Source organism: Pteropus medius, unplaced genomic scaffold (genome assembly GCF_902729225.1).
Source record: "Pteropus medius unplaced genomic scaffold, Ma_sr-lr_union100, whole genome shotgun sequence".
NCBI lineage: Eukaryota > Metazoa > Chordata > Mammalia > Chiroptera > Pteropodidae > Pteropus > Pteropus medius.
The window spans coordinates 12,313,300-12,333,236 of record NW_024340699.1 but is presented as its reverse complement, the minus strand read 5'-3'; the positions used below and the strand labels follow the sequence as shown (position 1 = coordinate 12,333,236).

Genomic DNA, 19,937 nt, shown 5'->3' with positions numbered 1-19,937 from the left:
CCTGCGCCCAGGCTCTCGAATATATTTAAATCGTTTTAAGTGACAGAGTTTTGGTAGCAAAACATGCAGAGACGTGACCGAGAAAGTTAAAATGTTTCATGATCTCCTCATGCTGTTGTCGGAGTCTAAAGCAGAATCACCTCACCAGCCGACCCCCGTGCCCATAATTAATGCTCCTAGAATTACGCCGTGTGAGGCTGGGGTGGGGGTGCCGCCTCTATGTTTATGGCATTTAAGCAGGTGGAAGACAGACAGTCAAAACTAGAAGTATACTTCCTGTGAAAGGCATAATACAAAAATATCTCTGCATTAGGGGACACCGATGACACCCCAACATATTACATTTTAATGGAAGGTACCACGGACTGTGACCACGCCCCCCCCAAAACTTGCATTATCCTTTATGTACAAATAAAAGAGAGGATCTCTTTTCATTCTGAGTTTATTTAACATTTCATCCAGGTGAACTGAAATGATACATCGATTCCAACCCTGGCAAGACATCGGGCTAATACTGAAATCAGACTGCCGGTCGATAATTCTTTATATCCAGTCATAATTCTTTATATCGCATCGACAGAACTATAAATAAACGATTTACCTTGACATGCTATTGCACTTCATGTGAACTTTTCTCTGGAAAAGGTATTTCTAAGAGATCAGCAGAGATTGGTTCATTTGTTCCTTTTTATAAACCATGATGAAACTTCACAGTTCATATTTCTATACAAAAGCATCAAGAGTCGGAAGCGTCCATAAATAATGTTTAAAAAGACAGATCTCCCTGTTCGTTATCCCTTTGATAACGATGCTTTGGTCATATCTTCCTGGCGTATAAAAATTTCAGTTAGTTCGTCGATCACCCGACGGGTCATTAATTTTTCAGCAAAGGTGAAGATTCCTCCTGGAGCTATTGGTGAAGCAGGTGTGTGTGTGTATGTGTGTGTGTGTGTGTGTGTGAGAGAGAGAGAGAGAGAGAGAGAGAGAGAGACAGAGAGAGAGAGAGAGAATTTTGGGGTCAGGTGGGCTGCAGATGCTCTGGTTTCTTCTGAAAAGCACCTTTTAAGCACCTCACAGAGATCCGCCTTGAATGTCAGGCTTTTATCACTTTTTAAAGAGAAGCATCTATGGCAACGAAGCGCATCCAAGGCCAGACCGTGTCATGGGGACATTATTTTGCTTTAAATAGCTTAGGACAGAAAATCTAAATGGGAAAATCCGGGCAGCATCAAGAGAGGCTCAGAGCGGCCCGAAGCTTCAGACCCATTAATCCTTTCAGAGGAAAGAGAAACACAGACACGAGGCACACGGCTTTTTCTTTATGAGAAGATTCAGTCTGGTCACATTGTCAGGAAAAAAATCTGCCCAAACTAGTTTCTACATTTTTTTTCACTTATGGGTCTCCGAATTACCATGGAGTCGAGCCGTCTACGCTGAGTGACACAGCCACCTCGCAGGCTCGAAGCGTAATCTGTTACATTAAATATTTTAAATGGGGAACTACTACAGGAGTTGGCCCCCGAATTCCTTCTTGGCAAACAGGGTGGAACGTGATGTCCCACATTCAAGTCAAATTCATTGAGTCACCGATTCACATACACATTATTTCCGTATCTTTCCGAAAGCCAAAGGGATCCATCAAGGTGACAAGAAAGGACGAGACGTAGGTAGCTCTCATTTCTCAAAAATATCAGATGAACCAGATTCAACCCAGTCACAGAGCACCGGTGTTGGATATAGTTCCAAAATTTGACAGCTGTGCATTTCAGTGATTTGATGATTTGATGTAAACAGTTGAACATAAAGTCGATAAGCATGAAATCTTCTTAAGAATGTAAAACGGAATAAATTTAAGAGTCAACCAAAGAAATCCAGCGGCAAGATGAGGACACACAGCTTGGATGGCTTGTCACGCTTGTCTGTTACTATGACTCACTGGAGGTACGTGAAGGTGTTTTTATCCTACGAATCCCCCAAACTCATCATCTGCTTTGGGTTGGCCACACCCCAAACTGGAGGCAAACCACCCTTACTATCTCTGAGTCATTTTTTATACTTTGGCTTTAGAGCTTTTGTGTTTTCCCAAATTACGACTGAGATCTCCTTGACTAGCAACAGAAGCGGGGTAATAATTTGATATTTCGACCAATTTCCTTTACACTGACTGATAATCAATACATAATCAGCATACACTGAACATCTACTCTATGCCTAGCGGTGCTTTTCAAAACTCTAGGTGAGGGCTGGGATGTTGTCCGTAATAAAACAGTGACTGTAAAAGCTACAGGAAGGCTATGTCTGTCGATTCCACCATGATTCACACGGGAGGGAGCGCACGGGTGTCGGGCGCCCGGCCCACCCCAGGCGCTGTGCTGCGCGTAGCAGCCTGACTCCAAGGGCTCGTGCGGGTCTTTGAAAGGTTTCTGGAACTGGGGGAACCCCCGCGGAACAGGGTTGTCCCCACCAAGGCAACGCCGGGTGTGAGGAAGGCGGGGTAGGGGTCTCTCTCCCTGCTCATAACCCCTTGTTGAAGTACACACACCGCAGATCGGGGTGAGCCTCTCGTATTTTAGCTTGCAGCTCAGCCTCCAGGCTTGTCACAGACATGGAGCTGGGAAGAGGGAGAAAGGACAGTTATCATACAGGCCAGCGGGCGGGGAACGGGACCGGAAGGTCCTGCTCTCTCGCCTATCAGCATCGAGGTGTCAGGAGGCCCCTTCCCCAGAAGGTTTCTGCCCCTGTTTAAAAATGGCAGGGGTCCGAGGCAGAGGCAGGTCAAAGGCTGGGTTCTCTCATCAGGTGGGGGGGACCTGACAAAGTTGGTTCTAGGGCTGAACCCCTCATCCACGACCTACTTAGAGAGCCTGGGGCATTAAGGGCCAGCTGTTTGGGACCTGCCAGCCTGTGAAGGGCAGAAGCCTGAGGACACGCAACACAAAAGCACAACAACAAAACGCTTCCCTGGGCCTCGACGTTGGATCAGGGGGCCGCCGAAGACCTAGGTTTATATGGAGCCGATTTAACGCCTATCCATCCGGTTGATATACGAGAAGCAGGATTCGAGGGCGGTCTGGGATGACAGTGCACGATGAGGCTTTTAAGGCAGAAAACCAGGAAGAACGGAAGCAAACACAGCAACCAGCGAAGCTAAGTGCACGTAATTGCTGTCTCTGGGGCCGGAACTTAAATTTTAACATGTCTGCATTATAGATGCACCTGCCGGGGGTTGGACGATGGAGAACTCCATTGAAATGTTCATAAAAGCAAATGTGCACCAGAGTTAACCTGGCTCTTACAGAAGAATAAAGCCGTTTCCGAACGGAACGGCGGCAGGGGGGAAAGGGCCGAGCAAAGACGGTTTGGAATGAGACAGACACGTGTCAGGCTTCTGTCTCTAGCTCTTTCTTTTAGAGGCCTCGGCCACGTCATCGTTTTGAGTCTTAACTTCCCTACGAATGAAGCAGAGCGACAGCCCGTGTCTCCAACCGGTTTTGAGGATCAGAACTCACGATCATTTCGAAGGGCACACGTACCTTTTTTGAGGAAATAGCGCGCAACACAGAGGTGTGGCGAACACCAGACTTTAAAAAAAAAAAAAGAAATAGGCAAAAGACAACCAGAGCATTTTTCAAACAGGTCACCGACTTTACAGGCAGATTCTTTTTCTAATTTTTACTTCCTAACAACCCCATGTCATTATATTGTATGCCTCACAAAATATGTCCTGTTTGTATCATTTCAAGTGCTATATCGAGGGCTGCCATGATAAAAAAAAAAAAAATCAGAGCGAACAGGAGTTTAAAAAAGAATTGTACAAATAGCCCCCAAAGTTGTAGGTTTCTCTAAAGACCGTTTGCTTCTAGCTGATTATTGGGACTGTAAGTTCCAGATGTTCTGGGGTGGTTTCATTTTTAAAACTGCGTCTCATTTTATCCACCCTTCCCTCTCCTCTCATACGCTGCATATTTATCTATAAAAAGGAAATTAATGACAGTGGAGGCATTCCACTCACCAGAAGCCGACCAATCCAACTTGAATAGGGGCGCTCATCCACGGGAACCTCTGTGTTGAGAAATGAATTATTTTGACTACTTTCTCTATGGGCTCTTGGGGATCATTTCTTCTGCCGATTACCTGGGAGGAACCTCTTCATATTACCGGACCCAGATGGAATGCGATTAGTGAAATCTCGGGGGGAAACGCTGCAGGAAGCGTGTGTGTCCTGACTTCCTGTAGCGCCCGCCCCCCCGCCCCCGATCGGTCAGTGAGTCAATGCACATGCAAAGATTCAGTGGCTCCTGATTTCTGCCCCTCGCACATGTAATCTGCGTGATGCTTGGCTGGATGCAGGAGGCGAGGAGAGTCGTTTAGTCATAATCGACCTGGCTGGGAGGCAGGGTGGCCCGGTGCCGAGGTTGGAAGATGAACAAGTCTGCCCTTCCAGCTCGTCCCCGACTGTGGGGAGAAGGCGGAGAGAGCCCACCCTCTCTGAGCTTTGGTTCCTCATCTGTCAGAGCGTGTGGGTGGAGATACGGCCGATGCCACCCATCGAGGACCTGGGACGGCACCTGGAACGGAGCAGAACCACCCCCCGCACCCCCCACGTGTCTCCTCTCTGTCAGTACGGTTACAATTATGGCTGGCATCCAACGTTTCTGCCTGTCATTGTCTTTTTTTTTTTTTTAAATAGAAACGAATGAGTTGGAGACGAAACGATGTTAGGTGTTTAGTTGTCAAAGACTGGTACCAGGGAGCAGCGAGGCGCATGGTTATGTGAATAAGGCCACAGAAAGATGCAACCAAGCTGTGACGAAATCGGCTCACTTAGTTACGAGTCAACGCGAGCTGTTAAAACGGCCATGACCGCAGGGAGGCTCGCGTGCGAGGCGTACCCTGGTCCCCGGAGACTCCTCTGGCGCTAGGGTACGTCCCACAGGGTGCCGCGAGGGGACAGAGGCTGGAGAAGAAGGGAGAAGCATCACGAAGGTGCGACGGACCCACAGAGCTACCGCACAGCCCGCCACCCCCCGCCCCGCCCCGAGAACAGCAAGAAAAGGAGATGCTGGGTCTTGGGCCACTGGCTCCGTCTGCGAGTAAAGGATTTTCGCAGACGGCATGTCCTCGCCCTCGCACTGCCCACGCGTGTGACATCTGTGCCGGTACAGGCTCGCTGACGGGATGTCCTGAATGAGCACTCGCAGGGGGAGCACCGGGCCCCCGCGAGCCCGTGACAGCAGCCGTCTCGGGACGTGGACAGATGACAGGCGGACGGTGCCGAGGGTCGTGACGGCTCTCGGTAGTGACGAGGACCCAGGAGAACCCCGACTTCGCCCGAAACCCAGGTGCCACCCCTCCTCCTGACTCCTCCTCCTGCAGCCCTTCCTGCCTAATTCATCCCTGCTTCTTCAACAGAACTCAGAGGGCTTTTCGGGGTGCAGCTTCCGGGGGTGGGGGGAGTCTGTGGATGTCCCCTGGGAATGCAAGGGACAAGTGGACAGTTCAGTCGCTACAGAGCCACTGCGATGCCCTAGCGCACGCTTCACATCAACGTGGAGACCACCAGAGGAAGAAGCTCAGGGGAGATCATTTTTCCACATCCCCAGGGCTTCCAAGGGAGACTGTGGGTGGGTGCTGAAGGGAGGGCCCCCCCCACGAGGCTGGTGCATCGATAGGGACCTCGGGCACGTGAGGTGCTCACCATGACTACTTCTCAGCTTATTTTTCTAGGAACACGACTGTATCGAAGTGTATCCGAAGTGTTCCCTTAGCTTTGGCTCGTCTCATCGGGGGCTGCGGGGAGCGTGCAGGTCAGCGAGCATCCCCTCAGGACACTGAGAATCCTCTGAAGTCATTCAGGAAGCGTCTGCTCTGTGAGACCAGACCTTACGGTTCTGTTTCTAAGCCCCGAAATGATTCACCCCAACACACCTGCTCCTCCAGCGAGGAGCCTGACCCGTGCCTCCTGGCACACCCAACGGGGCCACCTTCCAAACTGCACGAGCCAAACGAGTCACCCTGTCCCACCGTCTCCTCCTTGTGAAAATTGAAAAACCGAGGCGGAGCCTAGCACAGCCGCATTAAACCGTGGAAGCTGCGACCAGGTTGCATTTGGCGCATTGAGATCTCTTGGTTACAGTTTCATCCTGTAATAGGTCCAGACCTTGAAGGGAGGTGGCTGGCAGAGTCGTGAATTATTAAGACGTGCTCTCCAAAGGAGAATAAACCGGGCACTGAATTCAGTGTTCCGTGAAGCTACTACTCCAAACTATTTTTTCCTTTCTGATGGCGAACGTATCATTTTGTTTCCATTTCTTGTAAACGTCTCATGTCCAGTTCACACCGTCTGGCCATCACCACCTTGCCAGGCCTGCCATCGACTGTGAGGACAAGTGCATAACTGAGCTACAACCTCTGCAGAGAAGTGGGCGGTGGTCTCCATTTCTAAGATCTTTTTTAAATATCTGAGGTTAGAAATAAAATGTTTCTGGAAGCATCTTTTTACTTACACTAAGTGCCCTTGTGCCACTGGCCTTGAATGTCTTTGCTCACTATTTACGTGGGAAACGTTCCGTACGGTTTGAAGTCTGCGAGCATCGAGTCAGTGACAAAGAGAATGGGGCTTACCTTTAGAAAGGCTTTCTTCTCCAAAGCGTTCATGATAAACGGAGGGATGGCTGGAAGTAAAGACAGACCCACTTACACCGCTATTCTAGGTCTATTTTCAGCTTACGCTCCCCCCGCCACCCCGACCCCAACGATTCGACAAAAGGCTTATATCACTTTTAGGCTATTTTCACACTGGCAGAGTGAAACGATTTGCTCGAATTCTTTCAAATACTTTAGTATTATTAAAACAAGAAAAAATCTTCTAGATTTTTGAAAAATAAGGTCATGCGCTTTGCCAGCCAGAAAAACTCTATGATCTTGAAACGAATGTGACGTTTCACTTCACATCTGCATCGGTCCCCACATCGAGGGGGCCTGCTTCCTTCCTGCGCCAATACAATAGACCCAGCCCCCTCCGAGGGGACATCGCGTCCGGAAGAGATTCCTGCCTCGAGTCAGGCGGATCACCTGCTAGCTGGTGATCCCGGAGAAGTGACCTCACTCCTCTGAGCCCCCGTTTCCTGTTTTTCTCATCTATAAAATGATGGTTAGATGCAATAATGCACGTAGGACAGCGGAGGGGTGTTAGTTCATCCACTCACGGTTTTTAACAGACTGAATCGTTACGTGGACCACTTTACTGTGTCAGATATGTTCATGGAGTTGATAGAAAGGTGATGTTTCCTCTCTGGGGACTAAATCATGTTTCAAGTAACCAAAGCACTGGAAACAGGTTTGCGGGGCCGGCTGAACTCCAGAGCAGGGCCTCGAATTTCAAAATGGGAAAGGGGTTCAAACCAAAGGCAAATCTGGGTGGAAGCTGGAGCGGCAGCCTCGATTTTGGCAACTCTGGCAATCTGAGCTCAGCAGGCGTGTTGTTGGGGTGTGGGCTCCCCAACCTCCTGGTAGGCTGGCGACAGCACGGCGTGCCGGTCCCGGACCCAGGGGACTCAGCCCACCCTCCCGGACTGGTTCCGCTTGGCTCATTCCTCACCTCTGTCCAGCCTATTCTCCCCGCGAGACCCCCAAACCCCTCTTTCCCCCTCGGCCCTTATCACCATTTCATAGATTATATATATTTATAATATACTTATTTTGTTTATTCTCTGCCTCCCCCAGAAGGAGTGACCTTTTAGCTTCCCTGACGCACAAACCCTTGTTTGTTCAGTCTGCATCTGCCGAGTCAGCGAGCGGGTGGCGAAGCCCTACTCACCCATGCCGGGGGCTGCCATGAGGATCCTGGAGACCACCACCTGAGCGATGGCTTGCCTCGCAGCGCGGGCCGACTCGCCCAGGCGGCTCCCATCTCCGTCCGTGACGGGAACGCCGACTTTGAGTTCCCTACGGAGCAAAACACACGCCGAGACGTTCGCAGGCGGCTTCACGCCACAGCCGGACACAGTCCTGCGCCGTCACCCCGGCCCCCGCCGGAGCCAAGCGCCCCCGCGGTGCCATTTTGGGCACGGACAAGTCTATTTTTACACGTCGCGAACACGTGGCATCCTCGTGCGACAGGCGCAAAAGTGAAAGGACGTGGTAAACTTGGTAAAAAAATAAGCAAATAAATAAATACATAAAACTATGGCTCGAAGGGCGATTGCACGAAGAGAGAAGGGAAGGTTTTGTGCTCATGCGCCTGTTTCAGCCACTTCCCGAGTGAGCGACAGCTACAGTACGCGGCATCGCTAAGTGAGAGACAGTGACGTAGGCGTCGTGGCACCTGGCACCACCAGGGAGCTGCTGACTACAGCCACTGATGCTAGCGTCCCGGCCCCTGCTGCTACCCCGCTTTCTCGTTATCCACCCCAAAGTGCTTCTCCTCGCGCTTCCTTCCCTTTCATTTTCTGCCAGTTCTAAAAAAATACTTCCAAAGACATAGATTCGTAATATTGGGAACTCAGAAAGCAAACTCTAGGGGCAGGGGAAACAAGGGACCTATTTTAGAGAACAAACTTTCTTTGCCTAGCCTGGCACCACTACCTCGGAGTTTGCAATAACTTTCTTTTCATTCTCTGATATTATTTATTAAGCAGCGGTAGCAAGAGCATCCTGACCCCCACGTCGCATCAGCCTGCTCCAGGAATGAGCAACGCGGTGGCTAAGCGCGTCTCGTCCGTGGACCCACCCTCGCCCCCAACCCCAGATTATTCTGAAGCGAATCCCAGATCTCACGATCATTTCATCTGTACAGGTTAACATAAATTGTTTAAATGTCGCGACAGAGCGGATTCCCACGAGAGCCTCGCCACTGCGATCAAGCAGAAGTCCTTTCTGAAAGCGCGTATGGTCTTACCTTTGCCTCATTAACGGAATGTTAATGCAATTAGCAGCGGCTACCGCAGCAAAGGGCACAAAACGTCCTATGAGTGGTGAGACGTGCTGCACGAGAGAGAATTGCAGAAGCGTTATCTCATTTTCGCTGTGCTCCTGATGGGAATGCTTAGTTCTTCTTGAAAACAGAGTCCTGTCTGTGTAGAAGCTCAGGCCCGGGGCACTTTCTTTCAAAACCTGTTTCCTGGTGGTATTTTTATATCTCGGGCCCGGGCGTACTGGGACAGTGCGACCACTCAAATACTTTGACAGCTCGGCACGGCTGATGGGGAGAGGTTTGGAATCCCGAAGTCTCGGGATCATTGGCAGGCTGCTCCCCGTCTTCAGAGGTGCGGCCTGGGCCCCCTGCCCACGCACAGCCTCTGGTGGGGGCTGTTCAGGTGAGTGAGCATTCAGCGCTTAATTTAGCTCTTAAAACACAGTATGATTCACACGTATGTGGGATATAACGCCGAAAGCAACAAACGGACAAACAAGACAAACAAACAAACAAACACTCACAGACGTGGACGACAACAGTGTGGTGGCTACCGGAGGGGAAGGGGGCGGGGTCGAAGAGGGTGAAGGGCGGATGACACCTGGTGACGTCGGGAGACCCGACTTTGGGTGGCGAGCGCACAGTGCGATGTGCAGATGGTGTATTACAGAATCGCACACTTGAAACCGACAGAATTTTATTAACCGATGTCGCCCCAATACGTTTCTTAAAAAAAAAAAAAAAGAAAAACCGAAACAGTATCAGGCACAGACCAGGGGCTTGGCAGATAGATGTTCCTGGTGAGACCTCGTCCCGAGCTTATTGGAAGATACGATTAAAATACGCGAAGAGAATGAGCACGATCAGATCACAGGACCTGAACTATTTTGAGCACCAACAGAGCGACTCAGAGCCGGGCCGGTGAGAACAGACAGGACGTGTAAACGGAAGTCTGTACCTTCGTGAGCGCGTTGAGTCCCAGAGCTGTCGCCACGGCACCGGTGGTCGCGGACACGTAAGCCGTTCCCAGTTCACTGGAAAGAACAATACGTCAACACCGCGCGTATGTCGGGAAACTGGTCCTTTTTTTAAAATTTTTTTAAGAAATGAGGGGAAATGTGAAAGGGTGTGATTAAGAATGGACAGTCCACAAAACAACATTCAATATCACTCTACAAGCAGAAAAATCTAGAGAAAAGGCAAGTAGACCCATAAAAAAGTGGGATTCTCACCTACAACTGGACACGCAGAATAGGCAGGTGTGGGGGGCGGGGAAGGAAGGGAGCTAGCTGTGATTGTGTAGGAAGTGACAAGGGCAGGAAAATGCACGCTGGCCTACACGTCTGTGGCACAGTTGCTTAAATAATAATAACAAAAAAATACTTTGCAGAATACTAATGTACACACAAAGTAAAAATGTGATGCTGCCGTTCTTCAAATGATGTCTCAGTGTGCGAAAGTCCGAAATACAATTAAGCCCAAGCAATCCTCTCTTGTTTAAAAATAAATTTTAAGTCACGGAGTGGCTGCAGGGAAGGGGTGATAAATGCTGCCGGATGCAGACTTCCAGACCCTCTGTGCCAAACGATGACAGAAAACCCCAGGGCTGTCGACAGCGACTTCAAGCCGCAGAACAATAAGGGAAACACGACGTTGTGCGAGGTGTGCTCGAAGGTTCGGTGAACGAAGCACTTCGGCCTCTCCAAACGTTATTTTCATGGAGGCGAGAGTAAAAGCCCATTCACTTGCTTTGCGGCCCTACGGATGACCTCTTTTAAAGACAAATCGGATATAAAAGTCCCCTCGATTTAGGGCCACGGTGGAAGAGTGTGCTCCATGACGTTCTGAACGATACGAACGGTTTGCACAAGCACATTCTTTTAAAACGGGAGAGCATCCCCCCGAATCTACGGCGCGCTGGGGAGGTGCCGGGGACGGCGACCTCTTGGTCTTACTTGACGGTGAGGGGCGCGTCCCCACTTCTGTTGGTGTAATTGACCACGGCATTGAAGGACTGGTTGACCCACTGCCAGAACAGCACGGCCGGCGTCGTCCTGAAACAGAGACACCCGTCACGTACCCACCGTCGCCCGGGACCTCGCCGCAGTGCCGGGCAGAGAATGCCAACAGCAGCTACGGCCAGAGAGGACATGGACGGGACGGGAGGACACTGAGTCCAAGACCCAGGCCCTGTGCGGTGGGGCAGGTTTGAATCTTTCCTGCTTGCCAGTCACCTCATTCAGTAGCTATGGGCAACACCAAGCTCGGAAGGTGATCGCGTGGGCGGAGTTAACTTATTTAAATCTTATTTTACATTTGTAGAGAGCCTGGTACAGAGTAGACACTCAATCAATGTCAGGTCCCACCTCCTGGGGGAAAAGGAAGCCGTTTGTAGGCTGAGTATTCCTGGTCCCTCCTAACTTCACGTGCAACCTGAATGTCTCTGTCTGCACCTCCACCTCCATCCACGTACACCTGTACTCACGCCTATATTATGAATGGATTCAAAAGAGAATTTGCTTAGATACTCTTTTTTTTTATATTTTCTTTCTCCATCTCATTTTCTTTTGGGTCTACGACTTAGGGAAAAATTCAACCTCCTTTTGAACAACGAAAAGGATACCATTCGGCAGAAGGAAAAGGTACAACAAACCCCTAAAGCTGCATCTATACAGAATGCAACTCCATGTGAAATCACATTTATTTCAATAGCATTATTGACATACAAAAACCTGCTCGAAGCTCCTGTAACACAAAACCAACTATTGTTGTGTTTCCGTAACTTACCTATAAAACGTCATCATACAGCCCGTGATGGTCATGTTCATGGGCACCTGAGCCGACATCCTTCCTATCAAAATCATCTTTTCACTGGTGTCAGGATGAAACGCTGAATCGTAGATGTACTTGGCTCTCCACAATTCATTTTCTGTAAGACCTGGAGGAATAATTCCTTGCCTAGGAAAACAACAACAAAAAAACACAATTGCTCATTTTGAATATTTAGCCAGTGCTGACAGCTGGCTAGAAGGTTTTCAACTTTACACTTGCCTAGAACAACTGCACCTGGCTGGATGGAGTGACACATCCAGCTGTTACAGAGTCAGTGAAATTTTAACAACACAAAGGACGATGAACACTTAAACATTTCAAACCCATGTATCTCAAATTATCTATAATTTGGAAAAACAAAAACGTATCTTGCATCATAGGGAAGAGGTCAACTTTCAAATAGTCTTTTTTTTTTTAAATGACATATTTAAAAATGTATTTTGGACTTTGCAAACTCTGTTCTTAACCAATTAGACAAAGGCCGTGGCCATCAAGAATATTAATTCACTTTTAGATCGGTAGTTGGAAAACTCAGATTAGAAAGGCTCATTATTTTTTCTTTTTATCAAAGAAACAGATATTGATTGCTAGGAATTTTTTGAAAGTTCAGAAATTCATTAGGACCATTAAAACCCTTCAAACCCTCACCTACTCATTGTCACCGGCAACGTTTTGATGAACACACTTTTAGTCTTTTCTAAGACCTATACGCATAATGTCTTGACTTATCTTTAGATATTCTTCTCTATCATCTGTACCGGCTTGACACAGCGTCCCCTGCAAATCCACATCCACCGGGAACCTCAGAATGTGACCTCATTTGGAAACAGGGTCTTGGCAGGTGTCATTAATTAAGGCAAGGAGACACACGAGAAGGCCTCGGGTGACGGAGGCAGAGATCTAGGATCTGATCTGCGGGTCACCTGTGCCCACAGAGTGTCACCAAAAATGCCTTCGTTATACTAACTGATGCTTCCAGGACACCCTCAGAATGATTCTGTTGACTTTATAAGTGATCCCACTTGTATTTTAACTGAAGCGTGTGGATCTGGAGAGAGCTGGCACCTCTAGCACGTGAAGACTTATTCGTTGGGGCTTCATCTCAGAAGCAACCAACCTACCCTGGTTCGTGGCAATTTGCCTTCTGCTTGATGCTCTCTCCATCTGGAGACGGACCGGTGCCTAGGGTGGCTGAGGGTGCAGGGGGCGGATGTACCGGAGAGGAGGAGACAGGGCGCTGGCAAAGGGGGACCTCACAGATCGGCTCCTTTGGGCCGGAGGTAGGGCTGTGTTAAGTTCAGGTAACTACGAACCCTGGACACCTGTAGTCAGCGATGGGGGATCAAACACATCTTCCTAATTCTAACTTTTTTTGGCAAACAGGATCTCATTATAGAAAAAAGTAGAATCACTGAGTGATGGATCAAGGACAACAAGCCAGCACGGTGATCTGTCACTGTCATAAGCCCCGGAGCACAAAGGGCACTGTTACCTGTAATCACGCACGATTTTGCCCGCGTGCTCCAGCTGTCTGTCGGTTAACAGGATGTTCCTGGGGTCGGTCACCGTAAAGAAGTGCTTGGCTCGTCCCGCAAAAGTGCTCTGATCCCATCGAGGTTCTTCGATGTTAATGCTTGGTGGCAGTTCTCCAGACATTGTCCTGGACGAGGGGGAGTCAGAAATGCAAGTCCAGTTAAGGCGGTGTCACCGCTCATTCAGAAACTTTGTCAGCTCACTCATCTTCAGGTAAAGATGTATGTATGTCCTGTTTACAAAAATAACCGCTAAAAATGGCAGAAAGATCATCTAAATCCAACGCTCACTCCATAAATCGCGATCTCAACCAAATTTCATTAATTCCCCCCCATGTGGCTCTTTAAAAGTCCATGGGATTACATCATTCTTACTTCTGGAAACCTAGAAATACTCCAGAGAAAACAGAGAGAGAAAAAGTTGAAAATAATAACAGTACCAGGACCTCCCGTCCGAAATCCTTTTTCTGGTTGAAACAATCAGTGGCAAAAACCAGCACTGCACTCCGGTGGGACTCTGTCCTCCCTACCTTAATTACACCAGCGTCACAGGAGGGGAGGGTGTCCCCGGGGTGTGGGAGGGGACGGAAGGCATTTAGTTTGCCTGGAAAGAGAGCACAGCCAGCCGGACCTGCCGCCCACTCCCCAGGAGGGAGATTCTAGACTGACCAGTGGGGACGGCATTCCTGGGGAAGGCCACACCTGCATGAGATCAGGTAGTAAGTTTCGATCCGGTGTCACGGGCTTAGCCCAAGTCACTCCATTTGGACCTGTCGCTTCTTCGCGACGTAAAGCTAGGCATGCCCGCGGGGCCCACGGCGGGAGCCCCTTTGTTGTGCAGCTTCACGAGGAGAGTGGGGACAGCACGGGTGACCACGAAGCCACAGCGGGTCAGAGGACAGTTTTGGAGAACGAGTGCTACCTCTGGCGGCGGAGGGGGCAGGGACAAGGAACAAGACCCCAAGGCATAGACTGCACGCGACACCAAAGAATGCGTTCAAGCGTGTGCAGGTGCGTGCGTGCAGCAAGTGACGGGTACCACCGAGAGGCCCGGAGGGCGGCGCAGGGGGCCCCTCCTCGCTGTGTTCGCCCGAGGCTCTGACGGGGATGCGGACGGAACCCCCGGAACCGCTTCGAAGTTCGGAGGTTGTGCCAGAGAGACGGGGACAGTGGAGCAGCACCTGCTCGCTCCGAGTCCCCGTGTCACCTTTCGGTGCTTCTCGCGACGTCCCGAGCTCTGTCACTACCTCCGTCTTCGTTACCACGATCTCGGATGCTATCGCCGCCACCGTTTCGGGGTGCCACGAACCGCACCCATAAAGCGTGGCGAACCTGACTGACAAACGTTGCCACTGCTCTGACTGCTCCACGGACCGGCCCTTTCCCTGTCTGTCCCTGAGACGTGGGGGCTGAAGAATTAGGTCAGCTGACGACTCACAGTGGCTTCTAAGCGTTCAAAGGGAAAGGAACCGCGAAGGTCTCTGCTTTAAATCAAAAGCCAGAGACGATTAACAGGCCCGTTCAGAGTCGTCCGTGGGGCTGGGACTTTTACCAAGTCACTGGGTTATACTGCGATCCTCATGAACCCCTCTGGGAGGCCTCGGTGCGTGTCCCGCCCCCGACGGCATGGTCTGGGACACCCCACCCCACAGAAAGAAGCCCTCGTGGCTAAGTCTGCTCCACTCAGGCAATGGCTGCGGGTTTAGTTTCCAAGGACGCTGGGTGTGGCCGGCCGGGTGTGGGTAGCTGAACTTGAATTCCTGGCTCCCAGCTGTGCCTCCCTAACTGTCCTGTAATTCTGAGTCCCTGCACAGAGGTGACGAGGGGAGGGGTGTGCAGCGGGGGCAATCGATGTGACTTCGGATCCCAGCTCCGCCGACCAACTCTGTCACCTGTACACATTATCCCACTGTTTCTGTATCTTTATCAGCAAAGTTAAGTTACTGCCCGATAAGAACCACCACCATTAAATAGCCACTCATTCTAAGGGCCTGCCTCATAGTACGTCATCCGACCCTCGTCGTGACAAGGGCGGCGAGCTCCCTTGCTCAAGGCTGGTGCGAGAACGTGAACCCCGGCTGTCCGGCTCCAGAGCCCCTGCTTCCTGGAGAGGTGTCTGTGACCCCCAAAGCGTCTCCCCGGAAATGCTGATTCGACAGCTGTGGTGGGGCCCAGGGAATCCGATTTTTAAGAACCATAGTAAAAATTACGCGTAAATAATAACCAAACGCCCTGCCAGTTAAAGGAAGAGTCTCGCCCTCTTGCGACGCAATATACGTACACAGGTGACTCGGCGGCCGTTCCCGCTGGCCCCTGGGCCCTGGGCTGGTTCTGGCTGGTCCCTGTCTTGTGGCTGCTGCCCTGGAGTGTCTATTCTGACAACCCAGGGCATCGGAACTGGACTTTACCCACGGCAGTCGGCACCGCGGTCTCGATTCTGTTACTTCCTTTCCAGGAATGTCACTGGGTGGGTCACTTCACATCTCTGAGCCTCAAAGTTCTTTCTCTGTAGGACAGAGATAGGAGCTGGCTCCCGAGGTGGTGGGACTGGCAAGCTGGCATGTGCCAGAGGGCTCCGTGAACCCCGATAACTCGCGAGGTGCCGAACAAAGGCAGGGTCATGGCCAACAAGCCAGGTCTCCAGGAGCAGAAGCTCTTGTCGTCGCTGGCTGAGGTCCTGCCGGGAAAGGCGGTGGCTGGAGGTGGCGGTGGGCACGAGGAGAGAATGTAATGGGACATCCCCAAAAAGAGGGTCAGAAACGTCTAAGAAAGAGAACTTTTCTCTAAGAGAAACTATTTCGGACTTTGAGCTACGTGCCAGGAGATCGCTTTACTACTGGGGAAAAAAAAATAATTTCCCAAAATGTCACAGAAAACAAGTCTAGCATGGAATGTGCTCTATCAGGACCCTTTACAGAGACCTTTGACCCTGGCTAAAGATTAACCGTGGGAACTAAGGCCTTGGGCTGGAAACTTGTAGGTTAAGGACTGGGCTGGGAAGAGCGAAGAGCCAGGTTGCCCTGGTTTATGTGGGCAGGGCCAGGCGGGTGTCACACGCCCTTAGGTGCCCGACGTGGGGCTTGCCATGCCTGATTAGACGGCTACGTCCTCATTTCAGCCCTTTAAGAAAATTCTCCCTATATTTTAGAGTTATTCAGAGAAATCGAGGCCACACCCCAGATGACACAGGCCGGAAGTGGCAGTTCTGTCTGACTTTATTCCACATTCCTGACCCTCGGGGCGGGGTGGGTGGGGGGCCCGGAGGTGATGTGTCAGGCAGGGCAGTCGCCATAACGCAAGGAGCCTGAACAGAAAATCCACTTATCTGCTTGGCTTCTGGAGCTGGTCATCCTCACACAGAATTCCCTCCACGCGGGAGACCAAATTACGGACCAGAAAGCCGTCCCTGTGTGAAACACTGCGTTCTTTCCGAGGGCGCTTCCTCTCGGCAGTGGCTTTCTGCTGTGTGCTCCCCCTGCACCCCCGTTCTGGGGATTGGTGTGGATGGAGACGTGAGTCTGCCTTGAACCACGAAGACACGGAGAAATACTGCCTTGTGCCTGTGCCCTCCCCCCGCCACCCCCCACAATGCAGATCTCAGTCCTCTGCTGGCTTTAAAACACCCGGGTGACAATGCCGTCCTTAAGGGTTCATATGCCAGTCCTCATGATCGACTTTGGGTTTGGGTTTCTTAGTCTCTTAGGATGAGTGAATTTCTTATCCATTAAAAACAAATTTCTATTGTTTTGTGGCATTGGCCTTTAAAAATGATAAAATACTACCAAATCTGTAATATTTTGGACATATTCAGTTGAATGCTTTCCCCACTTTAAAGAATCAACTCATGGATTACATATACTGTCTATGAAAATATTTTTCTTAATTAATAGCAGTTAACTAAAAACTTAGTAACTTTGAACTCTGTATAATTAGATTTGTTATAAACTTTAAATTTGTTATACACTTTCACTTCCTAGGTGAACGTTCTGTCTTTTTCAATGACTTATTGCTTCTGACTTCTCACCTTTAACCTCAAGTGACAGGCTCCACCCAAGATTAGCCTCCAACTAAATGCATCTGACCTCTGCTCGCACAGTAGGATGGAGACGTCATACTTCATTCTAAGGTGTCAGAGGGCGACGGTGGAGGGCGGGTCTGCCCCAAAGGTCCCTGCCACTCTGGTTGTCCTCTCAGCTCTCTTTGCAGGGAGTTAGGGTGGGGAAGGGCTGTCCCCTCCAGGCTGGCACCCTTCCAAACCCACTCACCAGGGATTTCAGAAAAATTTTACAGAACATCAAAAGCATTCTAAATAGTTCACTGATGCTGAATTATAGCCAGCCCTTGCTATGCAGGCTCCTCTGTGACTCCCGAAGGCCCGTGGGGCCTAAAAGCCTGTACACGCCTTCTGACCTTTGCATACTCGCTGAGAGCAATTATACGTCAGAGCTGGGTAGAAGCTGACAGACCCTTCTCTCCAAACTCGTCCCGAGGGGAGAGAAGACCCGTTTGAGGTCCCAGAACTTCTCGGTGGACCCTCCACGTGAAGACCTCGCTCTCACCTTACAAATCTCATGTGTCAAGTCTGGGTCCAGCCCCATAAGAGCTGCAAAGCGCCCTGACCTGCCCGCGTTCCCCCTGTTCACAATGCCTGGCACGCGGAAGCAGCTCCGTAAACGGGATGGACGAAGGAAGAGAAATACCAACGGCGCCCAAGTCCAGATCTAGAAGGCGAGGCAGAAGGGAGATTAGGACTTTGAGAAAAGTAGAAATTGCCACAGGGGTTCAGGAGGCAGTCGCTCGAAGCGGGGTTAGGCGCGTGAGTTCCGAAATCACCCAGAGCTAGGCTTTCTCCTTCAGACGCTCAGCAGATAGTCCCTGAGGGTCTACTTGGCAATTGCTGGGTGCAGAGAACAGGTAGATCGGTGAGCAAGACAAACACAGGCCCGGATCACAAGGAGAGAATAAATCAGGTAAACACAGCTCCTTTCGACTGGTGACAAATGCTATGAAAGGAAAAACGCGGGGAATCTAACAAAGGATGTGTGTGTAGAGGGGTGAATTTCAGAAAACACGGCCAGGGGAAAGCAGCTTTGCAGAAAACCTTCGCCCTGAGACACATGGGCTCGCTCAGCTGTGTGACCTGGGGCGGACCGCGCGACCTCTCTGAGCCCCGGCTCGCTCCCCTGGTTGAGGAAGGCAGTACCCAACGCCTCGCAGGGCCGGAAGCACGGGAAGTACAGGGACCCCACCCACCCGCGCACACTTGGTAGACGACGTGGTCGTCGTCGTTTCGGAACGGTTAGGGACCTGCGAGCCGAGGGGCAGAACGGAGCTCAGACGAGCGAGGTGCGCGGAGCACCGCGGCGGCGGCGCGGCCTCCACGCCCGGGCGCGAGTCCCGGGGCCGGCGACCCTGCCCCGGGAGAGGCCGCGCGCTCGGAGCCCGAGGGGCGCGGGTCGGTGCCACCTGGTCGCCGCGCGGTCGCCGGTCCCCGCGGCAGCCATCTTGGGTGTCCTCCCCGCGGCGACTGTCGTCACGCGGCCGCCGGGGACAGCGTGGCAGGCGCGTGCGGGCGTGGACGGTGCGCCCCCTCCCATGGGGGGGGCTGGGGGGCCGCAAGGCTGCCGGAGGGGCTCGGGCGGCGCGACGGCATTGTCCCCACGGCGCAGGGACCCCTGGCCCGCCCCGGTGAGGGGCTTCTGGTCGGAGCCCGCGGCGCCCCCGCGGCGCGCGCCCCCCGCGACTCACCGCTGCCCCCGGCCGCCGCCCGCGCCGCTCGCAGGACCCGCTCTGCGCCGCCTCTGTCGCCCCCGGAAGCGCTTCTCCCGCCACTGCGCAGCGCGTCCCCGGAGCGCGTCCCCGCGCGGGTCCCCGAGGCCCAGCCGGGCGGTGCGCGGCCGCGCGCGCGGGAGCCCCGGACCCCGCCCCAGTCGCCGGCCGCCCGCCCGGCCGCCCCGCGGTCCCCGCGCTTCGCTCCTGGCTCCTCGCCCGGCCCCCCGCCCGCATCGCGGGCCCCCGCATCATCCTCACCGGGGAGCGGGGCCCTGCGCGCGCTCGTGCCGTTTCCCTCTGTGGTCCCCCCCCCACCCCGTTACTTTCCACCCGTTACTTAGATGTCTTCACCCTCTACGAAGGCTCATCATGACATCGCAGCAGAAGTGAGAGAGTTGACAGTCTTCTCAACACCTGGATCTGGCAAAGAATCCGTATCCAGAAAATAGAAAAACATCCCCAAATTAATAACAAAGAGAAACGACCAAATAGAAAAACGTACAAAAACATAAATATGTGCAATTCAAAGAGAAAGAAAAACAGGTGGCCCCGATACATAAGAAAAGATATTCGAACTGGCTGGTAATTCGGGTACTGGGCATGGGTCTCACAGGTCGGTTTTTGGTGGTACACGTCATGCTCAGACTTCCTAGGAATGTTTCGTGGAGTGTTGGGCTCCAAAAGATTTTTTAAAAAGTTCCTCCCTCAAAGAGCTTATTGGCAAGATATGTAAACAAGTAATTACAACAACTGTTACTATTTAATACAAAAATGGCAACAGTATAATGCGGGCTGAATAATTAACTGCAATGAGATGGGGCATTGACTAGCTCTGCTGTGCAGAATGGGGATGCAAGATAGGGATAATAGACCAGTGTATCAGTCAC

The 19,937-nt window shown here is 51.5% G+C and overlaps 1 protein-coding gene across 4 annotated transcripts; it reads right to left on the bottom strand.

The window, feature by feature from the left end:
* Nucleotides 1-424: 424 nt before the first annotated feature.
* SFXN1 (sideroflexin 1) lies at nucleotides 425-19,158 on the bottom strand. Of its 4 annotated transcripts, none has more exons than XM_039878310.1 (11): nucleotides 19,027-19,157; nucleotides 13,239-13,406; nucleotides 11,702-11,872; nucleotides 10,870-10,968; nucleotides 9,873-9,948; nucleotides 8,900-8,985; nucleotides 7,820-7,947; nucleotides 6,625-6,674; nucleotides 4,013-4,062; nucleotides 3,534-3,581; nucleotides 425-2,611 (listed from the first exon to the last, which is right to left on the bottom strand). In XM_039878310.1, exons 2-11 carry the CDS (start codon nucleotides 13,400-13,402, stop codon nucleotides 2,515-2,517), a joined length of 969 nt encoding a protein of 322 aa, XP_039734244.1. In that variant the 5' UTR covers nucleotides 13,403-13,406; nucleotides 19,027-19,157; the 3' UTR covers nucleotides 425-2,514. The 4 variants fall into 4 exon arrangements, with proteins under 4 accessions (XP_039734244.1, XP_039734245.1, XP_039734246.1 ...); XM_039878311.1 differs by having other exon boundaries at nucleotides 13,239-13,511; nucleotides 19,027-19,106; XM_039878312.1 differs by lacking the exon at nucleotides 19,027-19,157 and adding an exon at nucleotides 15,560-15,584.
* Nucleotides 19,159-19,937: the final 779 nt, after the last annotated feature.